The sequence below is a fragment of the Nuphar pumila genome, chromosome 15 (assembly GCF_984573655.1).
Source record: "Nuphar pumila chromosome 15, dmNupPumi1.hap1.1, whole genome shotgun sequence".
NCBI lineage: Eukaryota > Viridiplantae > Streptophyta > Magnoliopsida > Nymphaeales > Nymphaeaceae > Nuphar > Nuphar pumila.
In genome coordinates this window covers 75,762,498-75,774,799 of record NC_143263.1, presented here as the reverse complement: position 1 = coordinate 75,774,799, position 12,302 = coordinate 75,762,498, and the positions used below count along the sequence as shown (strand labels likewise).

The 12,302-nt window shown below is 38.2% G+C and overlaps 1 protein-coding gene across 1 annotated transcript; it reads right to left on the bottom strand.

The window, feature by feature from the left end:
• Positions 1-6,257: 6,257 nt before the first annotated feature.
• On the bottom strand, positions 6,258-8,006 carry LOC149815642 (acyl-acyl carrier protein thioesterase ATL3, chloroplastic-like). The gene is made up of 5 exons (XM_089990589.1): positions 7,781-8,006; positions 7,591-7,691; positions 7,022-7,131; positions 6,453-6,548; positions 6,258-6,356 (listed from the first exon to the last, which is right to left on the bottom strand). Exons 1-5 carry the CDS (start codon positions 7,999-8,001, stop codon positions 6,258-6,260), a joined length of 627 nt encoding a protein of 208 aa, XP_089846715.1. The 5' UTR covers positions 8,002-8,006.
• Between the last annotated feature and the right edge of the window lie 4,296 nt (positions 8,007-12,302).

Sequence of the window (12,302 nt, the reverse complement as noted above, 5' to 3'; positions counted from 1 at the left end):
AAAATCCATCGTGATATGTTCCCATTTCCATTGAGGAATTTTCATCAGCTGCATCGTTCCTCCTGGCCTTTGATGCTCGATTTTGATTTGTTGACATGTCAAGCACTTTGCGACGTATCTAGAATGATAGCAAGAATTAGCATAATCCCGATCTTATATCATAGAAAGAACAACCTAATTAGAACACATAAATTTTTCTTGTGAATTGGTTACCTTGCAACATCGTGCTTCATACCATTCCACCAGTACCAGTATTGAAGATCTTTGAACATCTTGGTACTGCTCGGGTGAATGGTATACTTGCTCTTATGTGCCTCTCCCAATAACTCTTCTCTGGTCTCTGGATCACTCGGTACCCATAGTCGATCTTTAAACCATATACTTCCATCCTCCTTGCGCTGGAAAGCAGTGTCTTCTTGCAACGCCAATGCCTCCATCTTTCCGTACTGCGAGTCTTCTTTTTGCTTAATCATGATCCGCTCTCGTAGTTCTGATCGTACAGTCAGGCTAGACAGCCTAAGTACGCCTTGATCATCTGAGAAAGGTCTCCATTCTGTGAACTCAGAAATCATCTTCCATCCAAGATTTACCAGGCTAGAAAGATTTCCCCCAGCCTTACGACTAAGGGCATCAGCAACAACATTTGCTTTCTCTGGATGGTACGAGATTGTAAATTCGTAGTCCTTGATGAACTCGAGCCACCTTCTTTGTCGCATATTAAGTTCCTTTTGAGAAAATAGATACTTCAAGCTCTTGTGATCAGTGAAGACTTCGAACTGCTCTCCATATAGATAATGTCTCCAAACCTTCAAAGCAAAGACCACGGCCGCCAACTCCAGGTCGTGAGTGGGGTAGTTCCTCTCATGAATCTTCAGTTGTCGTGATGCATAGGCAATGACCTTGCCGTGCTGCATCAGTACACATCCCAACCCAGTACCAGAAGCGTCCGTGTACACCACGAATCCTCCGCTTCCAGACGGTAAGGCTAACACTGGAGCTGTGGTAAGCTTAGCTTTAAGGGTTTGAAAACTTTCTTCACTTTTATCATTCTATTCAAACTTTACCCCTTTTCGTAGAAGCTTTGTCATTGGCATAGCAATTCGGGAGAAGTCTTGGATGAATCGCCTATAGTAGCCAGCTAATCCTAGGAAGCTTCGGATTTCGCTGACATTCTTTGGTTGTGACCATTTCATCACAGCTTCAACTTTGGCAGGATCTACTGAAACTCTATCTTTCGAGATCACATGTCCAAGGAACATGACTTCTTCAAGCCAGAATTCGCATTTCGAGAACTTTGCGTATAACTGATGTGTTCGGAGGGTTTCTAAAATGATTTTCAGATGTTCTTTGTGTTCCTCCACATTTTTCGAGTATATCAGTATGTCATCAATGAAGATGATGACAAAGGAGTCTAAGTATGGCCTGAATACCCGATTCATCAGGTCCATGAATGCCGCTGGGGCATTAGTGAGTCCAAATGGCATTACCACAAACTCAAAATGCCCATATCTGGTTCGAAATGCTGACTTTGGGATATCTTCATCTTTTATTCTCAACTGGTGATAACCTGACCTCAAATCAATCTTAGAAAAGACTTTTGCTCTTTTCAATTGATCAAATAGGTCCTCGATACGAGGTAGAGGATATTTGTTCTTCACAGTTGCTTGGTTCAGCATTCTATAGTCTATGCATAGTCTCATAGACCCGTCCTTCTTTTTCACGAACAGGACCGGTGCTCCCCATGGAGACGTACTCGGTCTTACAAAACCACGCTCCATCAGTTCTTGCAACTGCTTCTTCAGTTCTTCTAACTCTGCTGGTGCCATCCGATAAGGTGCTCTTGATATTGGCTTTGTATCTGGCATTAGTTCGATCCCGAACTCGACTTCCCGCTGGGGAGGAAGTCCAGGAAGTTCTTCTGGAAATACATCGGCAAAATCGCGGACGATTTCCAAATCCTCAAGCAGAGTTAGTTTTGTTTCACTTCCGATCATACTAACCAGGAAAGCCATATCTCCCCGACGTAGATACTTTTGGGCCATGAGGGTCGAAATAACCCTTTTCTTGATTCCAGGCTTTGCTAATCGGAATTCCACTTTCGGCATATCCGGTCGAGACAGAATTACTTTTCCTTCTCTACAGAGGACTCTAGCATAGTGCTCAAAGAGCCAATCCATACCCAGTATGACATCGTATTCGGTCATATCAAGTATGATTAGGTTGGCAGGTAAGTTGTGTTCTCCTAAAATAACTTTTACTTCTGGCATATAGTTCACATAAACTTCATTGAATCCTATAGGGTTATACACTACTAGTTCTTGATTTAATGATTCTGTGGGGATTCTAAGTTGTTTTGCAAAATATAATGAAATGAAGGAATAAGAAGCTCCACAGTCAAATAAGACAAGGGCAGCTTGACCCGAAACAAGTACGGTACCTTGCACAAGGTCCCCCTTCTGTTTTCTGGAAATTTCTGCAGCAGTCGACTGAAGGTTTTTATCAGTCGACTGAACATATTATCAGTCGACTAACTATTGTCTCAGTCGACTAATTTTGTCATTTTTCTGTAACTTTTAAAAGGGCGTTTCTTTTTATTTTTCAAACTTTTTTATCATTCTAAATGGACTGTTTTGCCACCCCTTTCATCCTCAATATATGGAATCTTTCAACTATAAATATGAGTGCATTCCACACTCAAAACATCGAATCCAATCGAATTACCCAATAGGAATGATATATCTTTATTTTACCATGATGTGAAATAGCAATCACGTATACATAACTTCAGACTTGATTAAAACCATTCAATCTACAAAGCAGGAAAGGTGTATTGAACAAGAAAATACAACCAAACAATAATTTCATGAATAATAATCCAAGATACTTAAGGTTCCACGCCATTTGCCTACTTTATTTTTTTGTTTCGATCTTGAATCCGTCATGGCTAACACCCACACCAAAAATATATGCATTTTCCTACACAGATTCAAACTGTAGGTTTTGATATGAGTACTACATATTACCAGGCACACACATAGGAATAAAATGCCCTTACAAAGAACACCACAGTGCCCCAACGTTGGCCAAGGGTGAGAACCATTGGCTGAACCACTACATCTTGACCTATTGGGGAGTAGGTGTTTCAACTCATGCCCCCTGGGTCTCAAGGCCCCAAACATACCTACATATAGGTGGTGCTTGTCACGTAACCTCTATGTTATTGCAACATAGATGTGCAACAAGGCATCAAGCACTTACATACAAATAACAATGCTCCTTACCTCTTGTTGGAGTGTCAAGCGAATGAAGCAACACTTCTTCCTTCGTTGGAGTAGCACACTACGTTTGCCAATGGAAGTCCAGTCGTGCAGCAATAGAAAACTCCACCACCAACTATGGATGTTTGATCACCCAAGAGAGGGAGAGAGAGAGAGAGAAGGAGAGATATAGAAAGTCGTGTTTCACGATTTCTAAAAGAAAAACTTCTTGATTTGTCTACTCTTTCTTAGGTGGAGTTTCAAAACTCAACCCTAAAAAATCTCCTCCAAATCCCACGAATTTTGTTGGGATAGCATCTCTTCCGATTTTGCCCTTTACTCCATGTGTCATTTTTTTCAACTTTCACTCTCTTTTTTCCTTATTGTGGTACCCCTCATCCCCTGATGCATGGGATTCCCCTCAATTTTTGGTAAGGTGAGAGGAGTTGCTCACGTTTTTTGTGAAGAAAGACCAAAAAGGTAGGGTTTAATTTGAGCCCACGTTTTTACCCTTTTCACCAAGGTAGAAATCATCACTTTCTTGAAAAAAAATAATTTGTGCACAGGGGGTTTTGAACTTGGGTGGTGACCCTACAACCCTATGTGTCCTACCATAACTCCACTTCACTACTTTTTGTTTACTTTTGCGAAGATATTCTTTTTATGTCATATCGGGACGTTTTTCCTTGTTGATGGATTTCTTCCATTTCAAGTGGATTTTTCACCCGTTGGTTTTAAACTTGCACTTGCTTACTTTAAATGTGCTTCGGATCTCACGCTATTATCTCGAAACCATCGGGTTTCCTTACTTGGACTCGTAAACCGGGTCGGATCATCGGATCTCGCCAAGATCCGGATCCAACACCACTTGTGAGAGTTTGTTCTCGGTTTCGTTCTAGAAACCACAAGTCATAAAATTTGTACTATCTAACTTAAAATCTTACTATTTCACATAACTGATCCCTTTTATTCATTTAGAATTTCATAAATTTCACGGGTTTTATAGTTCAGCAACTCATTTTGTTGATGTATGTTTGGGTTTTGATAAAACTCATTTTCTACTGAGGAAAGTCATTTATGCATTCAGGATTGTCAGACATTGTCCCGGTATTTTGACTGTATCTCCTTAGATACTGGTGCAAATCGAGTGATCATTAGCTTGTTGGAAAGCTAATATCCTCCTTTTCAAGTTTTCTTCTTACTATTTTTCTTGAAGCATCATTGTTAGGATGCTAAAATCCCTGACAAGTTTCAGTCAATTGCATAAGACCAGAGTTTTATCCTGTGCATCACATCACTGCTACTATTCCATGTTTTCATCATATCTTTTTGTTTACTGAACGAAAATTTGCAAATTATAACTTGTTAGAAAATCGACACCTAGAGCTTGAACTTTCATGTTTATGATGTTACCTGAATCAAGTTAGATGTTACTCTAAAATATTCGTCAATCTCTGTTAATCGAAAGATATTTTAGATCTAGACTGTCTGTTATATTCTTGATAGCATCTTCTATTTGCAGTGCATCTTTGTCATCCCTGCTTTGTTTATTGAACTGAAGCACGATCTGAAAAAATAATATTTAGATTGAGAATCCTCATGTTTTGATTTTTTCTCATTCCATTGTTTACTGTGTCAAAAAGTTGATTACTTTTTTTGCATGTTTGATACCTTGTTCATCGGCTCATTTAGCATAGAAAAGAAAATACAATATCATGATCTAGGTATAAGTTTCAACATCTTACTCTAAAAATTACAAACTCGGATTTGTTGGAGAGATAATAAGATTTGGCATAACTTACCTATTTGGAGTTTTTCCAAACTCCATCGGCAAAGGGATCAAAATCTCTCTCCAAGTAGTGAGACTAGTCACCTGCATATTTTGGGTGTTCTGTCCATGCGCTCCATAGAATCTGTTATAACTCTGCCTACACAGATCTGAATCTGGCATTTTTGGATCTGTTGGAAAGGTGTGTGCGTCGCACAACTTTCATGTGTTAGCCACCTCTGTCGAAACAGAGTGCTCAGACTTTGAAATATAGATTATTTGAGTCCTATTCGGACTCAACTACTAAACTTAGATTCCATGCGTGGAGATCCATTTGTGTCTCAGATCGTGGATTGGCTTCCGTGACGAGTCCGCCATCAAATAAAGGATAAAATGGTATCGATATTCTAGAAGGCTTGAAGGATAAGTATGGAGTATCAAAGGGTAAGTATGCAACTCTACAATCTCAGCAAATCAAACTACAAAGGAAGGAAACTCGATGAGGATGAAAAAAACCACCAGTTGTTGTATTGTAAGTGAGTGATCTCACCATGATATGGGAGAAATAGTCTATACAATTGTAAAGAGCCAAGGACGCTAAAATAAGAAAAGCATTATCTCTTCTGCTGAATCACGTAAATAGAGTGTGTTTACTTAAATTTTCTTCTTCTTCTCACTTCCGTTTAGACCTTTCATGAAAATGGGTACAAATTTCAAAAAAAAATCCTGTTAGCTTAGCCTTCACATGAGAATGCTTTCATAGGCAGGGAGGTATGAAAGGATTGGAACAAGAATACTGGTAGGACCAAATTGTGTCTGCACGCCTTATAATTGGATGTTGGTTTTACTAATAATAGGAAAGAAAGGAAAAGAGATGCCAGCTCAGCAATTTTCTCTGAAAATTAGATGAAACAAACCGACCCTATTTATTTTGAACTACGCTAGGAATAGTATGGAATGGAAATGAGTGCACAAGAATTAATTTATTGATGATTGATAATAGTATGACAATTTAATGACAGAGTTGCAACAGCAATAAAAGCTTTCACCATTTCTTCTATCTATTTGAACTAGAATGACTACATAAAGACACCATTTGGCAGCCTTCTTGAGGTAGAAAACACTAGCATTTTTCTCCTTTCTTTGTAGGGAATTTTGCTTTTGTGGATGTTGTATCCATGACCTCTAGCAGAAACATGTATCCATGGGTGGCAATGTGTACAATAGTAGCATCAAATAGTCTGCAACTTCAATTTTACTTCTGATGGAATACGTGCAGGATGGTTGTTTCTGTCAATCCAAGCAATTATTGAACTTCCTTCCAAGACTAGCTGAGAATTTAACAAGCAGAAAGTCAGCAGCAGTTTTTTCCATTTTCTTTTATCGAATTGACATGATTTCTTCTTACAGTCAATTGTGACAGTTACCTCTTGATTTGGAAGCTTGAAAATGAAGAAATCGAAAAACAAACGTGTGGTAGAAACTTTTGAAATTTTCAGTTTCAGGACAAACCTATCTCCACGCTGCATCCACAATTACAAAGTGCAAACTTCTTAGCATCATGGAAGAAACCCTCTATCTATCTAGCTTATACAAATTGAAACTTGTAATATATTGTTCATCATACAAAATAAACAAAAATGATATTAACCCCTACTTATTTCATTGAGTGGAAATACTGAAATAGTAGTGGTCCAAATCCCGCTAAAATTCCGTATGATAAAATGGATAATCACCAAAGATGCTACAGTAACTGTGGTGTGATCCAGGAGAACACTTTACAAGTGTGTGCCCCTTTTCATTAGGGGGATAGGCGGGAAGCTGAGTATTCTTCCCCCCTCTCTCTCTTAAAAGGGTGAAGCACTTTATAAGTGTTCGTCCAGAACACTGGACCATGCCTCGGGGCAGCCGCTACCTAGCACCAGCCGATAGTGCTGAATTGTTTGGTGAGCAACTCTGTCTACTTTCTACAGTAATTGAATGGCTAACTACTTACCTGTAAAGGAGTGATAAACTTGAGAGACAGCTTGTGTGTTGCAGCTGCATGGCCTTCAGACTTCAATCCATCGATATCGATACCAACTCTGACAAACACATCTGTATAACCTAAAACACATAGGGAATGTAGTGCACTTTAACTAGTGTGCGCATTCAACCATCAAAGAAAAACAAAAATTTAGAGAAATCAATCTTGATACACATGCATGTTTCACAATTGGCAGGCAATCATATGCCTGCCAATAAGAACTAATTCTCCAATTCTTATTTCCATAAGCAATATGAAATAATTAGAGCTGGTAAAAAATGATAAACAGTATGTTAAAGAAGAATATTGTCAGTGGTGCGCTTGAAAATCAAAATCATGATGCTTGTGTGTAGACACATGTAAGCCTATGAATGCCGTCTCAATAAAATCTAATCATGATGATTGGGTTATATTCTTCTTTTGAATCTCATTTTTCTGAAGCCAAATACAGGGTTACATTTTGGTGAATCCATCAGTACTGTAGCTCAAAAATGGTTAAAACCAAACTAGAAACAAAAACAAAACCATTGCAGCCTCACCATGTTCGAGGTAATGGGAATATATGGCATTATTAACAACTCCATATTGGTCCAATTCATAATCACGAACTTGAAGTTCAACATCGTGACAGCCCTGCACACTGAAGAAGTCAAATCCCAAATTAGTACTCTTTGATCCTCCTGTTATTAGGCCTGGCAATGGGTTATAGTTGTAGTGAGAGGGAAGTACCATGATCCATTTTGCACATCTTGGTTTTGGAGGAGGGTGCAAGGATCCTTGTTAAGGAGTAAGCTGCGAGGAGGTGTCAGACTAAGAAGTCTTTGAGATGGCAACTTGGTTGTTGATGGAACCCTAAGCAGAGTGGTTGAGTTTGAGCCTGCAGGCTTTGTGGTAATGGAAGGGTAGAAGGGGCGGAAAGCACCATAGCTGAACTTGGTTATGGCTTCCATCTTCTATCACCAAGTTGGGTTCCTTTGTGTCTAATTGCATCAATTTATATAACCTTATTCACGGGCCTTCCCTTCCAGGCAGCCTCCTTCTCTGCATGTACGATTTTGCCTTTTCCAATTTCTGTTGACTAAACAAGTATCTAACTAACTAGCACGTGGATTTTGTGTGTTAAATTCAAATCCAAGTTTGGATCTCAATGCGATTTTCTGCATGTCTTTTTCCAAGTACTCATAATTATGGTCCTTGCAATTGGGGGTGTCAACCGGTCGGGGACCCAGGTGAAACCAGATTTAAACCAGGAATTTTGGGTATGGTATTGAGTCTGGACCCGAGTCTAATTAGGTCAACTATAAGAAAAACCATACTCGAACCTGATATGAACTACGTGAGGCAGACCCAAACCATACCCAGTAAAACCATATTTTTTATAATTTTTACATTAAAAATTTGCAGGTCTTAATTGAAACTCGGGTTGGGCTGGTATATAATTTCATAAACTATACCCGGGTCCACGTATTACTGGGGATCCAGACCCAGGTTTTATTCAGGTCTTATTATTTATCACAATACCCGGACTACCCTATAAGGTTTGGTTCGAGTCAGGTCTGGGTAAACCCGACCCGTTGACACCCCTACTTGCAAGGTTCATGAGATGTAACCTGACCAGTAGACCAATAAAGCCACGAGAAATTCCAGCTTACTTGCACAGTCACAAACCTGGTTCTCGGGAAAACGTTGACGATAGAAAATATGTAGAGATTTTGAATAAAATGCTTCTTTCATAAGAAGATTACCAAATCTGGATGGTGTCGTTCACCTTTGACCAACGTACGTTCCGTTGGAAGTCAAGTTTGGCGTGACTCTTATGAACGATATTCCTTTAAAACAAGGTCTAAAACTTGAAAATTTTACCTATTGAAACCATATTAAACACTCTTGGTCTCATTAGTTTACTATACAATAATGATAGTGCAAGAATCCCTAGTGCATGATGCGCAATTGCCACCACCATGCAAAAAAAGAAAACACAAACAGACAAACTAAAGGCAAAGAATTATGTAAAAAAAATTATAGGTGCTTGAATGATTGCTAACATGTGTTAAGTTTGTCAATATGGACCAACGGGCGCTCCGCGGGGTTGGTAGGAGCTGTCAGTGGGTATCCTTGTGTGTGTTGGGAACCTTTCTGATAAAAGCTTTCATTTTTGGTATTCCAAAACAATTACCCTAATTTGGTGCAGATGGTAGAGAGAACTATCTCCGGATTCCCAAATCAAATTAAGCGGATGGTGCAAAGTCAAAAATGGTCCCCTTGAATTGCATTGCAGTGTGTTTGGAATGGCTCCCAAAGTGAGAATTCTCATCAGTAAGGTCAGCCTGGGAAGTCATGGTGAAGAAAAACCCATATTTCGATGCAGATGGGTTAATAAGGCCCACCCTCCATCTGCTATCACATCCATCGAGATGGGCAATTGGAGATTGTTTGCTCACCCAAGAAAGACTCCAAAGTAAAGGCTTTCAGTTTCCAAGCTAATTGTGTGATATCAACATCTTTGTTCTGATTTAGATGGAGACCGGTAGGAAACATGTCAAGTAACATCCGGTCTTACTTCAAAAAGAAATTCAAAGATAAAGTGGTGAGACACAAGGCTGGGAAAGAACATTCCAGGTGATTATAATAGATAATATGGAAACTACTGAACCAACAAGTGTTTGAGCAACAAAGGAAGAATCTCAATCAGATAAAAAAGGAAGGCACAGATTCTTCAAGTCCTAGGTAAATCGGAAGAATGGAGCGGATGGTCAGACATTCTCACATTAATAGATCCAGCTGCTAAAGTAGAGATGGGCAGCTGGCTGGCCCTAGGGATTAAAAATTTTAAATTTCTAGAAGGAAGAAGCTCTGTGACAAATATCGCGAGATTTATAAAAATCTCGTAATAATGTCACGAGAAATTGCCTGAAAGTTTAAAACAATAATTTCTCTTGAGATTTTCAAACCGTGACAAATATCGCGATATTTACGTTTTTTAACACATATTTATCATGAAAACACCCCAGATTTTTATTTTTAAATGCAAGATTTATGAAAAAATTCAAAATCTCTTGTGTTCTTTACTACCGATATTTTGCCGTTTTAATCTTTTGTCACTATGGGAAGAAGCCAGGGTCTTGACATTCCTCTAGGTATGCGGAATCTTTTGTCTAGTTGGCAAAGATTTGATGTACAAAAATCTAACTACAGATGAAATCAAATGGCTCGTAATTTATCTAGAATAGAAAAGAGGGAATCCAAAAATCGTGGAAAGATCATTCTCCATATTGGTCCCTCATCACGATTATTGATTCTTAATGAAATCTGGTATTGGTTTGCCTAACCCCAGCTTGCCTTTCAACAACAACAACTACGCCTTCATCCCAAAACAATTGGGGTCGGCGATATGAACCAACAAAGAAAATCATTATGGGTCTTCCACATGAATCCTTCTCCTCCATTCATTTCTATCCAATGCCATGTCCTCAGTGAGGTTCAAAGCCTTCATATCCTTTCCTATCACCTCCATCCATGTCTTCCTAGGCCTACCCCGACCTCTTTTAACTAATATATTTTAACATTTCTCCATCCTTCTAACTGGAGCATCATTAGGCCTTCGTCAAATATGTCCAAACCACCGTAAACGATTCTCTCTCATCTTATTTTTAATGGGTTCAACACCTACCTTCTTACGTATCTCCTCGTATCGAATCTTATCTTTTATTGTATTTCCACACATCCATCTCACCATACGCATCTCAGCTACACTCATTTTTTGAATATGATGTCTCTTGGCAGCCCAACATTCCGTGCCATATAGTAAAGCGGGCCTAATAGTCATCCTATAAAACTTTCCCTTCAACCGCAATGGCATTCTACGATCGCACAACACTCCAGTTGCACTCTTCCATTTCATCCACCCAACCTTTATCCTATGATTTACATCTCCATCAATTTCTCCATACTTTTGAATGATAGATCCCAAATATTTGAAAGAACCATCCACCGGTATTTCTTTCTCACCAAGCTTCACTACACTCCCATCTCTATTTCGTTGCTTACTAAATCGACATTCCGTGTATTCTGTCTTACTCTTACTCAACTTAAAACCTCTTGCTTCCAATGTCTGTCTCCATAATTCTAACTTAGCATTAACCCCAGCTTTCCTTTCAAAAACAAAAAAAAAAATTCTCCCCTGCACAAGCTGACACCCAACATAGGCCTATGATCCTATCCTCGAAGGTTAATGTCGTCTGCACGAGGTATGAAAGGTAGAGCCAGCATGACCAAGTCTTCTTGCCGGAAGAGGTTTCTTCATGTTATAAATGGAAAAGAGAGAGAGAGAGAGAGATATAATTTAGTAATATTTGATAACTAACAATAATATTTTTTTTCTTAAAAAATATCTTAAAACATGCCTAAAATTTTGGCAATAATCAAAATACACCCAACTTTTTCTAATTACAATAGGCATTTCACTGCAAGTTTTGGTACTAATATGTTACACATTTGGCTTACCACCATCCAAAAGTGCATGAAGATTTAGGCCAACAAACGCTCTAGTTCTGCCCCATTTGTGTATAGCTTTTTGTTCTAGTTAATTTGTGTTTTTGTTTGAAGTGATCATTTAATATGTCAGAGTTTCAACCCATATTATATTGGAATCAATCTGCATAGGATATGTCTAAATCTGAGTCAGATACGAAATTATTATGATCATGGTTCTCTTCATATCCAATTCAAAATTGGGAAAATAATTGTAAAACCGAGGCTAAAATATTATTCAAAATTAAGCTATAAATTTATTTGAAATTCAAGTATTAATGAGGATTCAAAATAAATTCCACGTTGAGAATTTATTCTAAATCAGGGTTTTATTTTTAATCATATTTAATCTATATTTATGTTGAACTTAAATAAAAACTTAATTTGAGTTTTAATATTAGTCAGGATTCGAACAAAGTGCATATTTTAATTTGAAGTCTTATTAAATTTTGATTTCAATTTATGTAGTTTTATCAATTCGAATTTTGATTAAAAAATTCGAATTTGGATCGGATTTGGATTTGAATTTGAATTCGAATTGAATAAATATAGCTCGAACATTATAACTAGATGTGAGTTTGATTCAAATCTAAATTAAGACTTAATCGAATATTACTTCAAGTTTGAAACCTGATGTACGAAATCAAATAGTCAATACAACCACAGGTCCTACCGACTCGGGTAGGAATCATTTTCGAAATGCATTATTGAGAAAATGATA

Excerpts from the sequence above, each read along its gene's own strand:
- LOC149815642 (XM_089990589.1), bottom strand. The coding sequence starts at position 8,001 with ATGGAAGCCATAACCAAGTTCAGCTATGGTGCTTTCCGCCCCTTCTAC. Across the intron at positions 7,132-7,590 it reads TTCCCATTACCTCGAACATG|GTTATACAGATGTGTTTGTC; the intron begins GTGAGGCTGCAA and ends TATGTGTTTTAG. Across the intron at positions 6,357-6,452 it reads TCAAGCTTCCAAATCAAGAG|CTAGTCTTGGAAGGAAGTTC; the intron begins GTAACTGTCACA and ends TTAAATTCTCAG.